General features: G+C 33.6%; 2 protein-coding genes and 1 pseudogene across 2 annotated transcripts; 1 reads left to right on the top strand and 2 right to left on the bottom strand.

Moving 5' to 3' along the window:
• Positions 1–1,161: 1,161 nt before the first annotated feature.
• LOC122587625 lies at positions 1,162–2,452 on the bottom strand (annotated as a pseudogene).
• Positions 2,453–5,574: 3,122 nt separating this feature from the next.
• Positions 5,575–12,884, top strand: LOC122588979 (ras-related protein RABB1b-like). The gene is made up of 6 exons (XM_043761204.1): positions 5,575–5,766; positions 5,867–6,006; positions 11,478–11,560; positions 11,758–11,962; positions 12,455–12,523; positions 12,626–12,884. The coding sequence occupies exons 1-6, from the start codon at positions 5,721–5,723 to the stop codon at positions 12,713–12,715; spliced, it is 633 nt and encodes a 210-aa protein (XP_043617139.1). The 5' UTR covers positions 5,575–5,720; the 3' UTR covers positions 12,716–12,884.
• Positions 12,885–15,393: 2,509 nt separating this feature from the next.
• LOC122587315 (pentatricopeptide repeat-containing protein At4g35850, mitochondrial) lies at positions 15,394–20,861 on the bottom strand. The gene is made up of 13 exons (XM_043759447.1): positions 20,760–20,861; positions 20,499–20,658; positions 20,075–20,237; positions 19,768–19,833; positions 19,561–19,658; positions 19,194–19,311; positions 18,902–19,111; positions 17,544–17,620; positions 16,728–16,818; positions 16,514–16,579; positions 16,344–16,421; positions 16,155–16,256; positions 15,394–15,729 (listed from the first exon to the last, which is right to left on the bottom strand). Exons 1-13 carry the CDS (start codon positions 20,782–20,784, stop codon positions 15,607–15,609), a joined length of 1,377 nt encoding a protein of 458 aa, XP_043615382.1. The 5' UTR covers positions 20,785–20,861; the 3' UTR covers positions 15,394–15,606.

Raw genomic sequence — 20,861 nt, 5'->3', positions numbered from 1 at the left:
TACATCTATCATGTGATGAGACTATAAACTTTATAGAGAACAAAACTTGTCCAAGATCGCATCAAGGTTAGTATACTCACACTTGATAGTCGATATGGTTAAAATGAAAACTTCTCAAAATAACATTAGATTAAAATATAAACCATTACTGAATTTTTTTTTTTTAGAACGGTAGAAATATATTAAATTAAAGACAACTAGCAAGTAACTAGCTGATAAGGTACAAATACAATTAATCTAAAGTTTAACAAAGACAACAAATTTAGACTTTTCCCTAGACATTAACTGAATTATTTGCTCTCAGAAGGCATCTCAAACACTAAGGTAAGGATATTAACTTCACAAAAATAGATGTTAATAATTTTGCTTATCACTAAGCACATTATTCAATTTTATTGGCAACTTATCCTATATTTACAGGTGCTATGTATCCTTATTCCGTAACCCATTAGACCATCATGGTTCGAACCACGAACCTTCCAAAATGAACGTACCACGAGTGACATCAAGTGGTGTTGGCTCGTGGTAAGAATTAACTAACGACGAGTGTCCCGTGGTGACACTACGAGGGATCTAAAGATTCGAGATAGTTAGGAGTCAATGATGGTAAGGTCGAACCGGGTCATCATATGAGTATACGTCTTAAATTGTGAATTTTTAAGACCAGTCAATTTATTATGTTACTCTTCAAACAAATAAAAAGAATGGATATTCTAACTTATGCCCTAAAGGGCACACCTAAAATGCAATTATTATATGAATCTTCTTATTGAAACTAACAATGCATATTAATTATATTAATCTTCTTTCTTTTTACCATATCTACCCTTACATTATTCACTCCTAATTTTTTTCCTCTATTAATTAAAAATATCTATAATTCCCTCTTAAACTATCCTAAATCACAATTTGCTGCCATTTTAAAAGTCCTTTCATATGTAAACTAACGTTGGCTTTTGTTCTAATCAAGTACTTTTTAATTGCCTCTAAAACTAAGTTCAGCATATGACAACAAAAGTACTGCAAGTTAGTTCACTAAATAACAAAAAGAAGCATTTTCAACATTTAAAATGAAGAATGGAATTACAATTCAGTTCACTGTCCATATCGACTTTTCCTTTTAGCCGCTGCTTGACCATTATTAGCATCATTAGAAACATGTCATTCCGGACACTTGTTGAAGTTGTGATTAGAAGACTTACAAAGTCTACAACCGAATCTAATTACTAATGGCCATTGTTGCTCAAACTTTTCAACCGCATCTAATTTGTATAAGTTGTAAAACTCGGTGCACTAATTTAAATACTCAGTTCTTAACACCGAAGTAAACCAACTACTAAACTTAGTAGTGATATGCCATATGTAAAATGCATGTTTAGTATAAGGCATCTTCGTTTCAATTGCTTGTTTCATCCAAGGATCTTCATCGGTCATTATCATTTTCGGTGATTTTTTCATCAATTTAGTAAAATTCTGGAAAAAAAAAAGAGTAACTATAAGAAGTTGTAAGTAAAGATATAATATCAACAAGTACTAAAATTTAAACAAGAATATAGTTATCTTAAAGAGCCATTCGAATGTGTTTAGTTTCTCGTTACGTAGAAGTGCACACCCAAACAATATGGTTCTTCCATGATTGTCCATACCAACAAATATGCCGAATGACATGTCATATGAATTCACCTTATATGTAGTATCAAATACCACCACATCTCCATACTTTTGGTACAATTCAAAACAGTGAGCATGATACCAAAAAGTATGCTCTAGCCTATTCTCACTATCTAGTGTAAATGCATATTGGAAGTTATGGTTTTTAGTTTTAGCATTTTACAATACTCCCAAAGCTCTCTTGCATCATTCTGTGATTGTAGTCTAAAATTTTTGGTAAAAAGGTTATAGACATCCTTATTAAGAAAAGAAAGCTCTCCATGTCTCACATTCCTTTCAAGCTCCATCACCCGCATAATTTGTCTAACGGACAAACCTGCCTCTTTTAATAAAAGTATACATTTCTCATCTTCTAATGTAATATTACGGTAAGATGGAAGAAATCGAACCTCTTGAGTAGACAACAAAACATGATTGTGCTCCGCAACAAACTTAGTGACTTACCATTCTTCCGGAAAAATTTCGTTAATTCTTCTCAATGTTATACGCATGTGGGCCTTGCATTCAAATCTTACATAGCCTTTGTTTCTTGTTTTTTTGGTGTAGTCTTTCTTAGGCTCGGCTTTTCCTTCTCGATGACAAAAAAATCACGCCTTTTCCTTTCCCCTTTCTTGTTCACAGACCTCCATTTTCGAACAGAAAACACATTCTTTTTCGTATAATTTTGATAAAAGACAAGAGCCTCTTCTTCACTTAGAAAACATTGACCAACGAATGGTTCTTCAATAGCATCTTTTTCAACAGGAAACTCATTTAGAGCAAAAAATATATGTCCACCCATCTGTAATAAAAATAAAAGATTAATAAGTTTTATATCTTTAAATTTTAAAAAATAGACAGTGATACTTATTACCTTGCTCTTGTTCACCAATAACTTCAAAATGATCTAATGTAAAACGGCAGACAACGACAGTGATACTTATTATACTTTTGTTATCATATTATGAGAATGTTAAATTTGAATGTAAACAATATAAACCCCACGTTAATTTTGGATGGAGTTAAACGGTATTAAATTATTATGTGTATATAGTAGACATAGAACAGGAGCCGGTGTAAGTACTTTACATGTGAAAGGACTTTTAAAATGGCGCAAATTGTGATTTGGGATAGTTTAAGAGGGAATTATAGATATTTAATTAATAGAGGGAAAAAATTAGGAGGGAATAATACTGTATTCTCGAGTTTTTATTAAAAGAAAAGAAAGAAGAAGATTGGATAGGGGAAGAAAGGATAGATAATTACATAAAAAAGAGGCATTTTCGAGTTGAAAGAAAAGAAAAGAAAGTTGATAGTTAAATATATTCTTGAGTTAGAAGGGAAGGAAAAGAAAGGATAAAAAGATACAATTTTACATTTATAGCCTTGTAGTAATTAAAACCTTTATATACGTTTGAGAGGTATAATAATAATTTCACCACTTTTCCTTGAAAGTTTTGGGATCAAAACATCCTATTTTTCCCTTTCTTTCCCTTCCCTTTCTTTTAAAACAAAAACTCAAGAATACAAAAACTAAAAGTTTCTTACCCTTTCTTTTCTTATCTCTTCAAAATAAAACTCAAGAATGCAAGGGTAGATATGGTAAAAAGAAGAAGATTAATATAATTTTTTTTTAAGAACAGTGAAGGTTCGGACCATGGGTATCCGGACTGGATATCGAGGGCCTACGCGATCCCCTCCCCCGCCCGCCCCACCCAGTAAATTCAACTCGCAAGTCAAGAATATTGGCTAGTAACAATGCTCGGGGTGGGATTCCAACATGTAACCCTTGTTACAACATCCAGGGTGTCCAACCACCGCGCTAGCAAGTGAAGGACATAAAAAGATTAATAATATGCATTGTTAGTTTCAATAAAAAGACTTATATAATAAATGCATTTTAGGTGTGCCCTTAGTGTGTAGGGAATGGTTGCCATCTTGGTTAACTTATCTAATCCTTCCTCCAATCAAAACCCTCCAACTCACAACTACCCAATTCTACCAAATCCTTACCCAAATCACTTGTAATACATACCCAATTCATTAAACTTACCCAATTTCATTTTCTTTTTCATTTTTTTATCATACCAATAATTAAAAATCATATAAACATAAAACATAAACTTAATTCCATTAAAATAAAAAAACCACATTACATAAATAATACTAAAAACACATAATAAAAACATAAATAACACTAAAAACACATAATAAAAACATAAATAATACTAAAAACACATAATAAAAACATAAATAATACTAAAAACATATAATAAAAATATTTCATAAACTACTAAAATAGATAACTAACACTCGGAATAGTCCGAGTCAACTGTGTTGTCACCGTCGTTGCGGTGAATGTAGCGGTAGGGCTTAGGAGACCCGGCGTCGTCGCCGGATTGAGGAGAAACGTACTCCTCTCCCGGGTCAGAGTAGTAAGGTACATCCTGACCACCACCCACACTCGATTGTGAGAATACCCCGTGATCTAGCGTCCAGGTCAACGTTGAAAACGCGACGCTTAGTTGGAAAATAACTTGATTCAGCCAGTCGATCTTCTGTCGAAGATATACAAGATGCTCACTCTCGGTGTTGTTAGGAGCATAAACCGGGGCAGTAAGTCGGTCGATTACGGCTTGGTAAGCTGCTTTGTTCTCAGAAACGGATGAAATCACGTTATTCACATCAGAGAGGTGTTTGGAGTCGTAATTGAGGTGGGTTTGGATGACCATTTTACAATCACGAAGGTCCATTTTAGTAAGTAAGTTGTGTGTGAAATGAAAATTGGAAGAAGAAGATAGTAATAAGAAATATCGAAGAAGATGGTAACAAGAAGAGATAAATTTAGTATGTAGTGTGTGAAATAGATGGGTGTTATATAAGTAAAGGGGTAAAATTTTTTTTTTTTTTTTTTAAATCTGGCTAACGTTCAAATGTGGGGGCCCCACTTGCTTTCCAACGTCTCTCTCACATACCCACTCGTCGGCTTCCAAGCTCAATCCTATACCCGATTTACAGTACCCGAATGATACCCGAGAGGATGAAACGGTGTTACCGATCGGGTTTGGGGTAGCCGAACCCCTACCCGAGAGGTATTCCCTCCACCCTTAGGGCATAAGTTAGAAAATCCCTAAAAAGAATACATGATCTCCTTTTGTTTTTCATTTAAAAAAACCACTTTTCAAAACTAAACGCACTCTTTTCTTTTCATCCCCACACAAACTTTAAAGTAAAAAGCCGACTTAAATATAGTTTGAAACATTTTAGAAACCATTTACTGTTACACATCCATACGAATAGAATATGAATTGTTATTAAAATTAAAGACTTGTCAGGTAAGATGATTGGATCAAGTGGTTAACATTGTATCTTTGAAAAAAAAGGTCAAAAGATCAATCCTCATCTCAAGCAAAAGCCAAAGGTTTTTTTAAATCATTTGAATAAAACCTAAAAATAACCTTTTTATTAATTTTTGTAAAGTTATTTACATCTCTAAGTTCCCGTACCCAAATCACTCTTAGGACATGTTTGTTTTTCTAACCATTGAGTAACTGAACTGATTAAGTGACTGAATTAATATATAATGTCTATATGGATTAAGTTAATCCAATTATTTTTTGTAAATTAAAGTAGAGAAACGAACACTTTTAACGATTTAATAAATTAAGTATTTTTAATTAAGTCACGACTTTTTTATTAAGTCGTTAAACAAACAATCATCACCTTAATCTTAGTCGTGTGACAAGTTGGGGTAGAATTTGTAATTTTACAATAGAATAGGCTAATTTGGGATATGAAAAGGGGGGATTCTAAACTTGTTAGGAAGATAGATAATCAAAAGTGTATCTGCCACGTCAAGTTTCCTTGCCAGCATAAATAAAGTACACACCCCTATAAAAACATCCGTAACCCCCCTCCCTACCTACCTACCTACCTACAAAAAATACACACAAGAAAAACATTGAAAAGAAACGAAAATAATCTTGACTACAATAACTTTTTAGTGTTTTCTCTTCTATCATCATAATCTAATTATCATCAAAAATAAACTAATAATTAGGGTTTTAAGAATGTCGTACGATTATCTTTTCAAATACATCATCATCGGCGATACAGGTCTTCTTTTTTCTTTTTATTCTAACTCTCTTGTATTACTAGTATTTATATATTATTATGTATATATATATGTATATAATAATGAATGGATGGGTGGCAGGCGTGGGGAAATCGTGTTTGCTGTTGCAATTCACCGACAAAAGGTTTCAACCAGTTCATGATTTGACTATCGGTGTCGAATTCGGTGCTCGTATGGTCGAGGTTCAGTCCCGCCCTATCAAGCTTCAGATTTGGGACACTGTATGCCTTCCCCTTTCCCTCCCTTTTTATGCTTTTTAATCATTATTTTGTTTTTCCAATATATAATACAATAATAATTATTATTATTAAATTATATAATATATTAAGATTAGATTGTCGTATACTCGTATATAAGATGAGGATTATTTATGTAATGTTAATTTGGTTAGTGTAGAGGTAAGACTGTCTACAGCTTACCAAGGTTGTAAATATCGGTTATCGGTTTATTATCGGCCGACCCCCGATAAGCGATAAATAGGATATATCGGGGATATATCGGATACCCTAAAATGTAAAGGAATTTATCTAAAAGTTATATAGCAATATATACAATTCGTAATGCAATACATTAATAATTAGAATATAAAACTGTAGAAAAGAAAATAATTACAATTAAAGTTTCGAAATTTAAGTATCTATAGACTATATTCAAAAGGAAAAAACGGTAGTAAAGAAAGTAATTACAATTTACAACTAGAAATTAAAAGATTATTAAAGATTAACTCAAAAGTTAAAGAATTAATTAAAAATTAAATAGAAAAAATTGAATTAGAGAATGTAATAAACCCTAATATTTGATAAAAACCCAGTTTTTTTTAATAAAAAAAAGTGGTCAAATTTTTTTTTGGACCGATATTGACCGATAAGTGCCGATATTGACTGATAAGTGCCGAGTTTGACCGAAATTTGACCAAAACGATAAATTGCCCGATAAGTCATTTTTCTTATCGGTGAAGGGCCGATAACCAATATATCGCCGATATATCGGCCGATAAATCCGATATTTACAACCATGCAGCTTACCTCCCCATACCCCGCGCAGGGATTGGGTCCTGTTGTTATTGTTGTTGTTAATTTGGTTAGTGTTTTTAGTTGTGATGGTATTGATAATGATGATGATTTTTATAACTGTATATATTACTATTATTATTATTATTACTTTGTTTATATCTCCACTACCACATATATAAGACATGATGATATAATTATTAGAATATAATGTGGACTAATTATTTAATTAACCATACCTCCAAAATAAATTCTATACTGCTATGTGGCTTTATGTTATTACTATGAGGAATGAGAATATGTGGCGGTCATATACTTAAACTTGGGTATAGAACACATCTTAGTGTTTTAATCCATAAAAAGCATGAGGGGCAATCATTTATTCATTATACAATAAATATCAAAAAAATAGTATGTGAGAAGTCCTATACCTAAGTTTAGGTTCTATACAGACATACATATACTTACTAATCTTCTGTTTTTTGGTTATAGTAGAACTATGATAGTGTACTTTTAATGTAAACTTTTAGAAATCTAATCATAAATGTTATGATTTCTAAAATCTCATATTCAATAAAAATAAATTTGTAAGGTCCCAATAGGGTCAAAAAACCATTGAAGTAATGGCAAATGACAAAGTATGTGGGTATTCTAGGCAATAGTACCTTTTAGCTACTCAAGGGAAATGGGAGTATGAGTTTGGGTATGATTATAGAATGAGTATTGAGGTATAGGTGTTATAATATTAGATGATCAGATATCGATAGATTAGTAGTGAGACAGGCATATTGGATATTAAATCAGCTGATAATTCTAACCTGGTATTAAGGAAATACTTTTTGTTGCTGATAATGAAGCTATAACTATATTTGGTTTCTCGTCACGGAAATAAGGGCAATTATAAACTTACAAAAGCATGAATTCTAGAGCTCATAGGGAACAACTAAGCGAATGTAAACTTGTAAAGTCAAAGTGCATTACAAAAGTATGGAAGAAGATTTTATGGCTTAATTTAAGGAGTGAAACAAATGTGGCTGGAGTTTCACTAAGAGATCAGAGACAAATATGTGATACCTTGGCCAATGTATGTTGAATATATATCACATACGGTTGTACTTGGTTTGAAAAGGCACGAGGCATCTGGGGGCGACATGGTTCGTGTAGGCGAGGCTAGAGGAGAGGCACGTATAAGAGGCGTCGTTTTGTGCAAATTCATGAATTACTCTACATGTAAAATTAAATACTCTAATAGTTGCAACGGCCATGAAGGACATTAGTATAGAAGAATAATATACAGAGAGCAAAAACCCGGTTTTTATATTGTTAGAGAAAGCAGCTGAGGGTTTTGGTTATGGGGAAAACAAAAAAGAAATATCGGCTTTTTAGTGATAAAAAATGAATGGGCTTAAATAATTCTCTCTTATGTGGACTAAGAAGTAAAAACTTGATTTGGGCTGACAAAGGAACTAATTAATATGAAGTGACTGAAGCCACCGCTTCTCGCCTCACTAAAAAAGTCCCGAGACGTTGCCTCATACTCGCCTCCTATAAGTACCTCGCCTACATGTATGAAAGGGTTACCCAACTACTCATAATGGTCGCCTCTTGACTTGCCTGAGGCATGTTTTTTCAAACCAAGCGGTTGTATATTAAATAGATAAAGATAAACCTTGAGGGTTCGCTATGTTCAAATTAAGTAGAAAAGGGATTAAGTTTATATTTATGAAGCTAGAAAATGAGACATAAAAGAGTGTAGATGTGAGGAAGTTAGAGATAATGCCTTTTTAGTGACAGAAGAATTTAAGCAAGGCAAAAATAATTATTAATGTGTGAGCAACAAGGGAAAATATATGCACCGAAGGTGGTGTATGATCAGCTATGAAGTTGCAGTTGAAACTTGGCAGGCAGATATGTAAATGGAGAATATGGCTGAAGGAATGTTGGATCTGAATGAGTTTGGAATATGCTTAAGACAAGTCAAAGGACATTGTTACTTTTTCTTATAATAAGATTATGGAGCTCAAAGTAAAATAATTGAAACTAACTATTTTGATTGAATCTATGTTATCAATTTCGGTGAAATTTCGGTTTTCGGTGGTGGGACATAATTTCGGTATTGAATTTCAGTTTATATATCGTTTCCGAAATTTTCGGTGGTTTTGACCGAAATACCACCGAAATTACCGAAATTTCTGAAATTTCGGTGAATTCTGTTTCAGCACTTCCAGGTTTTATCTTTTACTCGTATTTATGTATATATATATATAAATACATATATAATATTAGAATTACCAAAATACCACCGAAAAAAACGATATTTCGTATACCAGTCCGTGACCGAAACACCGAAATTTATGTCCTTGACTACTTAGGATTGAATGTACTTACGATATGCAATTTGAAATGAAAAGGGCTTAAAAGTCAAGTACTGGAAAATGATAAAAGTATTGCTGAAAGTGTAGGGTTTGGGATTGCAAATTAGATTCTGGAAAATAAGTTATATATATAAAAAAAAAAAGTATATATTATAATTTGATAAAATTCATGAAAATTACAAAAAGTTGTTAAAAGTTTCCCAAAAATAAAACGTTTAGTAAATTGGTCGTAGGTTAAGATGAAGCATAGTACTTGCTATATCAATTAGAATATGGAATTTGTAAATCTAAAGGCACATCATAAGTTTTCTTTAAGCCCATGGAAGGTTAATTGTAAGCCATTAACAAAAGAAACACTTGAATGACTAAGTGGAGTTTAAAGTTTGACAAGTAAATTGTCTACAACTAGAAATTTGTTAAGGGATTGTTACCTATAGATGTAACTAACTATGATCAAATGTCTATGTTATGTAAAGATCTTGTAAAATGTCTATGTCATGTAATGAATTTTACAATCCCGATTATTGGATGTACCTGACCAATCAAAAACTTACACGTGGTAGCTTATATGGTTGCCACATATATCCGTGTACATCCAATAACCAGGATTTGAAAGTTCATTACATCACATAGACATTTTACGAGATCTTTACATAACATAGACATTCTCAAATAGTTAGTTACATTCACAGGTAATAATCCCGTTTGTTAATGACAACAAGGTTATTCAGAATAGAAAGAGGGAGGCTATTTGTAAAGAGAATTAATAATTCTCTCAATTAGCTGGTGTTGACTAACAGAAATTTCATATGTGAAAGTATCACGGTGAGGAACATAAGTGATAGAAAAAAAGTCCCATTGATGCATAATTGAGCCAATTATGGATGTATCTTTATTCTAGATAGTATAGAATGGCAGGTGAGAGCGTGACACTTGGAAGTCATATCCAAAACCCGAGTATTAACTGTAGAAATCTCAAGTGGGGATGAATTTTATATATCTTATTAATATGAGAAAATAAGTGACTACTGTGCAGCAAGAAGGAATGGCAGGTGAGAGCGTGACGCTTGGAAGTCATATCCAAAACCCGAGTATTAACTGTAGAAATCTCGAGTGGGGATGAATTTGATATATTTTATTAATATAAGAAAATAAGTGACTACTGTGCAGCAAGAAGGGAAAAGTAATATGATTTTATATCAAGCATTAGGGTAATGTCAGTAAAGATGATTCTTCCAGTAATGTATTTATGGATGATCATGATGGTATAGGTTGTGCTTTTGAAAAAAAATATAAAATCCCTTACAAAAAAAGGAAAAGATTTTGAAGGATGTGAATTTGTTTAAGTGTGGTTGTTGCATATCTGTAGTGATCACTAAGGAAACAGATGGAAGGGGATATGCCTAAAGCTTTGGGGGTTCTGCTAGTGTATTAATTACAAGAGGCAAACCGTCTGTATTTTTTAGTTTAAATCGGGTAAAGCATATGAGAAGTCTAAATATTTAAGTGTAAAATAAAACATGAGTTTGCCAAAGAGGATGGCTTTAAAATAATCTCAAAGGAAGCAGATACGAAATGTAATATGCAAGCATCTTGAATTGTTGCAGGTCTTTTGATACATGCCCTAAATTGTAGAATGTAAATTAGAAAATAAGATGATCTAGAAAGAAGTTAAAGAACGTATCCACCTTAGTGCAAGTTTGAAAATTAATGTGGAGATGACAAGAAAGTTTTCAATGAATGTTATAGATAGAAAATATGTATAGAGGTTTTAAGTTTAGAAAGAAAATAAAATACACTAGTAATATCTTGAAAGGGTATTTATTAAAATGGATAGTACTAACGTAGAAAACTATCCAACAAGAGTGACTGTATAACGAGTATATTGTTGGATGAATGGTTTAATAATTGAAGTTGGAAGCTTGAAAACTTGAGCCTTTTAAGTTGAGATAACAATGGCGAGCGATGAAAAAGTTGGCTACAATGACCAAATAGAAGAATAGAAAGTTGGTCACAACAAAAACTCTGATGAAATGAAACATTTATGATGACACTTTGTGTTAGGAAAACTATTTCAAAAAGATTAAAGTGCATGTATAGAGAAAGATGATTGAGACTGAATGATATATCATTCTATGTAATATAACTCTGCATCTGATGTAATGACAACATACGTAATTTTAGAACGTGTGATTGTTGTAACAAATTTCTTAGTCGTCACTTATTTTGACTTTCAATGTTTTGCTTCTCAACTGCAAATGTATGTCGACTCAAGAGTCCTGATCTAAAATGTAAGTTTTGACTCAGGCTGGACAAGAATCATTCAGATCAATCACTAGGTCATATTATAGAGGAGCAGCTGGAGCACTTCTGGTTTATGACATCACTAGGTACTATTGACTATTATATATATATATATATCCCTCATGCATCTATATTTTCACATATTGATGATCTATTTTTTTTTCTTGTTTCTGTAGTATATCTTGTTCCATATCAGTTACATTTTGTTTTTGGATTTTTGCATGTATATTTTAGGATATTACTTGGTTGTGATTTTGTGTGTTTTGACCTCACTTTCGTGTAGGAGAGAAACTTTCAATCATCTTGCTGGATGGCTTGAAGATGCACGGCAGCATGCCAACCCCAACATGACTATCATGCTTGTAGGAAACAAAAGTGATCTTTCCCACCGAAGAGCTGTCAGCAAAGAGGAAGGAGAGCAGTTTGCAAAAGAAAATGGGCTTCTGTTCTTGGAAGCATCTGCAAGATCATCACAACATGTTGAGGAGGTAGCTTTTTTTTATATATTCTTAAAAGTTTTCATTTCTACCATTTACCTCTAAAGGGATTGATTTGGCTAATTTTTATACGAATTATATGGGTCAAACAGAAGAAAAATAGCTAGCTGAAAGGGGGAACAGGTCAGATGAGTTCAATGTTGCCCATTATTATTCAAAGACTTAGGATTATTAAGTAGTAATACGGATTTGTTAGTAATGATTAGCCCATTACTTATTTCAAAATTGGTCTAAAAAGTGTGCGAATCAACCCAACCCAATAGTTTTACAAAGTAACAAGTTCCCTGTTTCAAACTCACTCATTTTAACTTGTTATCCTGCAACCTTCCTATCTTGCCACCTATACACGTTCCCTGATTCTCAATGTTTAATCTGCGGCTCCCATGCTTTCCATTTTGATGGACACATCACACAAATTTATATAAACTAGACCTAATCCCAGATTGATTTTGAATGTAAAACTAACTGTTTTATCCTGTACAGGCTTTTTTGAAGACTGCAGAAAGGATACTCCAGAAGATCCAGGAAGGTGTGTTTGATTTGTCCAATGAGGTAATTAATGTTCCAGATTTCTTCATTTTAGATGTACTATGTTCTATCAAGACTTTCCAGTTTGCTGAGTTTATTTGTTTTGGGTGACTACCAAATATTTAGTCATCAGGGATCAAGTTTGTACATAGACGTCCTCAAAGCACAGCACCAAAAGATAGAACAGTTGCTCAGAGTGGTGGCTGTTGTAGTTGACCTTAGAAAGCATATATATATATATATATACACATATCATTATTTATGAATCTTGAAGCATGTAATATATATGCAGGCGCAGGCGTGGTTCTCCGAGAATATCATTTCTTGTATATTGATTGTGGTTCTATCTATGTCTTATAATATTAATAGGTAACCTATTTTACTATGTGCTTTTTTTCCTTTCTTTCAAGTGGTGTCAATCAAATACATAATGCTTTGATTTTGTCTTGCAGCATAATGCATGTATGCTTTTCTAATTAGTCATTTTCCAACATAACTTTACACACAAAAATTAAATATATTCTTTGCCTTATAATTAAGGTTGTGTCGAAATAAGTATTCATTTTTTTTTGTTTGCCCAACCAAGACATTTTTAAAGTAGAGGTATTATTTTGTTGGTTGATGTCGAATTGGGATCCTTTAAAGTTAAAATATAGTCGAATTGAGGTCTTTTAAAGTTAAAATTAACTTTATTAGTAAAGTTGGGTGTATTATGACCATCTATATTCTTTTATAAAGTAAATTAGCGTTTTTTCATCTTTTAACTTTCAGCCTTGAAATAACTAAATTATCATCTTTTATCAATTAATTTAAATATTTGCACATAATATAACTATAATACCTTTAATGAAATTAATTATTTTTACATTATTCTCATTAAATCAATTACTTTTAAATTTAAAAAAAAAAAACACATCGCTAGATCACCAATCCCGTTGTTGTTGTCGCATTATACGGGTAACCTTTTCGTTTGAATAAAAAAAACAAAGGTCATACAAAACTCATCTAAGTCTTAACTTTCATTTTAATCCAAAGTCAAATTTTAACTTTAATAAAATTAATTTCACTTTAGAGGATCTTTAATCAAGATAGACCTCTTTAGCATAAAACCAATTCCATATTTGATAGTTATGATACTTAGTATTAACAAAGGAAAATGATATATTCTGTTAACAGATCAGTCTAAATATTGTTTAAACAAGTTGATAAATGATATATTCTATTAATAGATCAGCCTAAATACTATTTAAACAAGTTGATTGCATGACAAGTGTAATACATTAATATTCTTCTTGATATCATTCTTTGAGGTTAAACAAATATCATAATTGTTAGTAGACTGGTTTTTTAGTTGGATATATATTATTAACCAATATTCCAAAGTCATCATGAAACAATCCAATAAAGCATAATGTACCATGTCTTGAAGCATCGTCTCCTACTCCTTCAAACATTGACAGATAAAGTCAGACTCCAAAAACCACAAAAAGAATGCCATACACTAATTGAAACGGATCTTATACTTCCGTTAACTGAGAAGATTAAATAGCAGCATGTATGATTCTCACCCGAGGAAGGAGGCAATAGATTTTTTATTTTTTATTTTTGTAAAGTTAGTTTCGATTCAAACATGTTGTAGGCAATTTTAACTAGCAATTTGTTGGACCTCCAACTTCCTCCTCATGGAAAATATCTTGAGATGGGAAACCCAAAACTCGAACCCGAAATTTTGGGAAAAACTCACCTTCGGGGCCCACATAGTGGATTTAGAAAAAACCCCTGGCCAAGCCACCTAAGTGGAGTTGGTTAGGATACATTTGGATGTAATTAACTATGACAAAATGTCTATGTTATGTAAAAATGTCGTCAAATTTCTATGTAATGTAATGAACTTTCAAATCCTGGTTATTGAATGCACCCGGGTATATGTGGTAACCATATAAGTTGTCACGTGTAAGTTTTTGATTGGTCGGGTACATCCAATAATCGGAATTTGAAACTTCATTACATGACGTAGAAATTTTACAAGATCTTTACATAACATAGATATTTGATCATAGTTAGTTACATCCATAATAAGTAACAATCCGTATATAAAAAGCACTTTTTTGAATAAATGGTTGATTTACCCCCGATGAGTATACAACAGTCACTAAGAAAACAGTGACATGGCTAAGTTGCATGTTGACTAGAGAATATACATGCAAACTGCAACAACCAAAACTAAATGGGGGATGACAGACCATCCCCAACTCTATCTAAACGCTACCATAACACGACTAGACAAGAATAAAAACATCATCTACTCTGTAATCATAAGAGAAACAGGAATCTTCCAAGCAGCCCAAGCTTTTCCACATGGCTCGTCTTCTTAAACTTAAATGTCAGAAGCTTCAACTAAACTATTGAGAAAACAGCTTTAATCAATTGGTCTCGTGTTCTTTTCTTCTGTTACAAAAGTCTTAGGTCGCGTTCTTGCCCAAACAAAATACAAAGAAGCTGCCAGATTGAGCTTCTTAGATACTCTTTCAAACGATCTCTGTGCAAATGTCTTGGTTTTGCTTAGAATAGATATGATCATTCGACTCTACTGCCAGATATATTTGTATTTGATGGAGGATTCTCGATGTTTAGTTTAAAATGTATGCAATTTCATGTTTCATGACTTCAATAAGTTAACATAAGTGTGTTTTTCAATACATGCAAGATTGAATAGCTAGATACGGCTATTCCTCGGCCCTCGTGTATTAAACATGTCTGTGTTGCATTGCATAACTGATCAACGGATCAAAAGTTTGATGTCATAAATGGAACGATCAGATATAATTTGGATCAAGACTCGAGCCAATAACAAGTCAGCTATCTTAATTTACAGCTCGGCCGAGTGGTTCCAATTTACATCAAAAAACCCTAAAGTGCAAAGCAGTCTGGATTACCTTTTATTTGCAGCCTGAAAGTTCTTGTAAAAATAACATAACTATGTCAGCGCATTAATATAATGCCATTCAAGAGGAAAATAAATAATTAATCAGCCAATATTAATATCTAAACTTCTGCCTAGAGTACAACAAATTAATGAAAAGGAAATACTTTCAGAGAGCATAACTTCATCTCCTGTCTCCAAACTGTCCTCCAAATTGTCCAGGGATCATTCCAGATCTTCCACGTACGTTTTCAAAAGTACGAGACACCAGCATCAGCCTTGGGTCATCTTCAGGTATGTCTCGATCCTAGAATTCCATGCAACAAGAGTTCATACGAGAATAAGCACAGACCCACAAAACCTATTTGTACCCATTTACTTAGAAATGGGCCAATTCATATTACATTCCATCTCTAAAGGTCAAATACTGTAAATAAACTATAAATGAAAAAAAGTTCACTACAATGAAAAAAAGGGTCAAATTAGTCAAACACGTAAACTATAAATAAAGAAAATTTCCCTACAATGTAAACGGGTCAAATGAGTCAAACGCTGTTCAATGTCTAAATCATAATTTTTCAGAATTTACTGAAATTTTATGGACAAAAATGTTTGACCTGTCCACACTTGTTTTAACCCACATCAAATTTGACCCATTATCCAAGACCACCCATTTTGTCACCTCTGCTTTCAGAGAAACCATCATCGGATATTAAATGACGATAAACTCACCTTTAAACCATAGTAATATGCTTGAATGGCAGGAAGAGATGGAGTTATATTACGCGCTTGCATTAGATCCCAAACCATATTGGCCATTGTATATCCTCCACTCTGGAACATAAAACAATTTTAAAAATCACACAAGCAAAACCATCAACAATATAAGCCAAAATTGTAAACACTTCGTATCTTGCTTACCTTTTCACCAGATGCTGCAAGAAGGAGAGCATTACCCGTTGTGACGTTTAGACTCATGCCCCTTGAATTCATCTCCGTCTGAATCAACAAAGCAAAAACAATTTGCAGCATGTTAAACAAGTATCAACAAATGTAAAAGAGCATACGAGATCAAAGTAGCAACAGTTTACCAGTTTGTCCAGAGCCACTTGCATACCCTTGGGTGTATAACCAGTCATGGCTCCCTCTATAAGAGTCTACAGAAAGAAAGAAAAAATTAAGCAGTGGATGTTATTCTTGAGTGCCAGCTGCATATTTGATTTTTACAAGTATGAAGATAAATGTCAAGCATCAAAGTAATCAAATTTTGTGTTCAAAATTCCAATACCATAATCCTAAACTTACAGCGAAAAGCTCATGCATAGGTGGGCCGACGCTCATGTAGTCTTCAAAAGCTTTAACCCCACGATCAATGTCTCCGGCACTCAAGTAACACCTTGTTATCAGGAGTTACAGAAAAGATAGAAGGCAATTAGTCAGACTAAATTCTAAGAAATAACTAAGTTATATATGATCAATCAACAGGCAGAAATTATTTTCATCTTAACCAATACTTCAAAGGCGAGCGCCTCTTGCGCCTAGGCGCAAAAGGCGGGCAAGGCGCACCTCCAGCGCCTGAAACACTAGGCCCAAGTCGACCATGAAAAAGGCGGTCAACGACGGTCAACTGTGGTTGTCAACGGCGGTCAAAAAGGTCAAGATTCGACCAAATCATTCAAGATCCAGCCAAATCGTGGCTAGATCTAATGTTTTCCAGCCAAAATGAGTGACCATAGTCTGTTTAAGAAGATGAAAGAGAGTGAAAATATAAAATGGGGGGAAGAAAAATTATGATATTTTTTATATATGTTTATAATAATTTGAAGTTATTGGTTGAAAAGTTTATATTTTTTGAATGATATTTGGCATTATAACTGATATCTGATTTTTTTTTACTATTATTTTTCACTATATATAAATACTTTATATTTATATATAGTGCGTTTTTTTTTTCCAGGTGTGCGCTTTTTTTGCGCCTCTCGCCTTCGCCCTATTTGGGGTCTTTGCGCTTTGAGGTCGCCTTCGCTTTTGACAACTATAGGTAGCTCCTCAACGCTATCATGTAGAATAGACAGTTGCACTTCAAAAAGAACAATATAATCAATTCATCAAACTTATTACCTCACAATTTGCATCCATATGAAGACATCGGGATTTCTATTATCCTTCCTAAGCATCTCCAAAAGAGCATCCACTGCCTGCAACATTAATCATGGGATAAAGATAAGCAGCGGCGCACATGTAAGTACGTAACCATGCAAGAAAGTTAAAAACGATTAACGGGAATATATGGTATAGCACGCATGATGCACGGGGACGCCTGAAAGGTCAGAGTACCCATCCCGGGGAAGGGGACGACAAGGAAACGGCAGGGGGACGTCTCGGATTTCGGGGATGGCGGTAGAAGAAGTCTGGGGACGTTTCAGTTGAATATGGGGACGTTTCCTAGCCCATTTAAGTGTTTGTGTTCTCTTCAAATTAGATAACTGGACCATTTAAAAACTCTAACCGACTTATTATGGCCTTATAAGACGTATATACATATACATATCAGGCTAACAAAACTCAATTAATCATCATATACATCGATTTATTATCATCGAACAACATTCATCAACATCAGGGTATCAGGTCAATCTAAATCGACTTAACAATAAGATTCTAAAATCTCAATATTACGTATTCGATCATTCTCTCATGGCTTCTCAAGGAACACAAACACAAGGATCATCATCATCATCATCAACATCAGAAGACCCTCCATTGTGGCAGTATGTGACTAAATCTGAAAAGCAAGGTACTAGTGGAGGAACATGGAAATTCAAAACATGTAGTATGTTATGAGTTTATACTTTACATCAATATCTATTTATTTTGAATTTTCTTTAATATATTTTTTATTTTTTATTGACGTATCCTTGTATTACCCGTATCTCGTTTTTTTCATTTTTGCCGTTTCCCGTACCTCTATCGTCCCCATACCTCTTCGCCGTACCCGTCTCGGTGCTACCTAGGTCATTGTGTTATGAGATTTCCATAAGAGATTCCCAAGAGATCAGGTCAATATGAGGTCCGGTACTTGGAACCACTGAATCTTGCATAGTTACTTAGACCCACCGAATCTCATTGTGTTAAGACTTATGAGATTCCCATAAAGGAATTCCCAAGAGATCAGGTGAATATGAGGTCCGGTCAGGTACTAAAACCCACTGAATCTTGAAAATAATAGCTATACTGCAATAGAACGATGCATAGGATCGTCATAGTCAAGTGGCATTCTCATTTGTCTGATACATTTAGATGCAGATAACTAGAGCCCAATTTAGTATTCCAAAACAGCAAAAAGGGAGGGGGAGGGGGGAGAGGGGAGCGAAAGCAATTTTTAAACAATAAATTGGTAACGGTTGCATTTCATGACTATAAAACAAAGGTCTACATTCAATTATAACACACGAGTCACTAGAGCCATTTTATGTTACCTGGACATCCTTGAGATCGGCACAAGCATGGAAGGCAGCATGATATACTGTGAAGAACTTTTGAACAAAACCACCCCTCCGGTGAATATAATTAGCAGTAGGCATGTTGTATAATTCTTCCTCAGAAATGCCCATCATGAAATTTTCAGCACTGCCCCTTGTCTGTTCTACCGAAGACCATCCTTTGGACTGCTCAACAAGCTCTAAAATCTGTTTCATAAAAATGAAAACACTAAAACTTCCTGGAAACAATGAAGTACATAGAACTATTGAAGATAGTTTCTTGATTTACCTTGGAAGACGTGTCTTCTGCTAATGGTGTCTTGTTCTTATGTGCAGCAATGAGGCCCGCATAGCAAAATTTGTTTAGGCCAAGACCAGAAGCAGTCATATCACGAATAATTGCATATCTGAAATGTTAAGCCAATATAATATATCAAAATCACAATTGCTATCACATTGAAGCGGCTAGAGAAAGCAACAGTTTCGCCTAAGGTCAAAGTCTCATAGAGCAGGCTATCACAAAGAACATCCGCAATTGACATAACTTTGATCTTATACAAAAATTAAGAGCGTAAGTATATTAATGTACTGTGGTACATCAGGATTAGCAGCAAATAGATCAAAACTTTTTGAAAAAAAAAAAAGTAAAATCATACACTTGATCTACACGGCCAGTGGCTGCACATGCATTAATCAAACAAATGAACGTCTGTTCATTAGGCTTGACTTCAAGCTTCTTCATTTCTTCAAAAATCTTACAATAGAAAGAAAATAACTTGGTTAGAATTAGCTAATACCCTACCATATTTCTACGATTGAAATTCTTTGTCAATCACATACTTACGGATACAAGAAATACATACCCGTGTGGCCTCCACAGAGTTGCTACACTTTGCACATGTTGCTATCATGAAGTTGTACAAAACAACCTATAACATAATCAACCAATGTCCAGAAAGCATTAAAAAACAAGAGAACGAGACAACAGAAGCCACCAGAAAATATAATAGTATAATTAGCAAATCAATAGTGACAGAACTAAAGAACCAAAATATCACGCCGGTATACCATAAAGTTATACAAGCTATACATTCATTTAACCATAACTTCACAAAGGCCGAAAGGAGCTACAAAAAAATTCACAGGCGCGAAATATGAACGAAAACATACATCAGGAATCAAACCCATGGATTTCATTTGATCGCGGAAGAAGAAACAATCCTGCAAACGAACGCCTTTCATACTACCAGCAATCAAAGCACGAAAAGTATCTGTTTCAGGTTTCACTCCGTCTAACATCATATCATCGTATACATCCCTCAACAACCAGTTCCTGTACACAAACATACCCATTAACCTAACCTCTTTCACCCGGAAAAAAAGGCTACATATCTATATATATATACATACATATATATTATTTATATATTATACAATAAATATTAAAATTTAGTATGCAAGGGGTTGTATACCTAAGCTTAGATATCTAAAAGCCACATATTCACTTTTCTCATATATATATATATACAAAAATAATGGTGTCCTTTTAACATTCTTTGTATATATAGTAAAGTAATTGGAAAATGGAAAATGCCTTCGTTGAGAAATGAGAGATCCAATGACAGTGTTGTATTCAGGGACATTGTTTGCGTAATTTCTCTTGGCGTACTCATCACTGGAAACTGCCGTAAAGCTACGACGGCCGCCGCCGCCGCCTAAGGCTCTCACCAGTGACTGCCGGTTAGCTGCTGCTGCTGCAGATATAATAATAATAATAAATAATTAATAATGATTATATTAGATATAGTGAATTAGTGATTGATATATAATAATAAGAAAGAAAGAAATATATTACCGGAGATTGAACGGAGGAACTTCATATAGATTACCTATGAATGTTTATTGATATAAAAGAAAAAGTGTGTGTGAGAGAAAAAGTAAAAGTGGATTTTGATGA

This window comes from Erigeron canadensis, chromosome 2 (assembly GCF_010389155.1).
Source record: "Erigeron canadensis isolate Cc75 chromosome 2, C_canadensis_v1, whole genome shotgun sequence".
Taxonomy (NCBI): domain Eukaryota; kingdom Viridiplantae; phylum Streptophyta; class Magnoliopsida; order Asterales; family Asteraceae; genus Erigeron; species Erigeron canadensis.
This window is presented reverse-complemented; position numbering and strand designations above follow the sequence as displayed.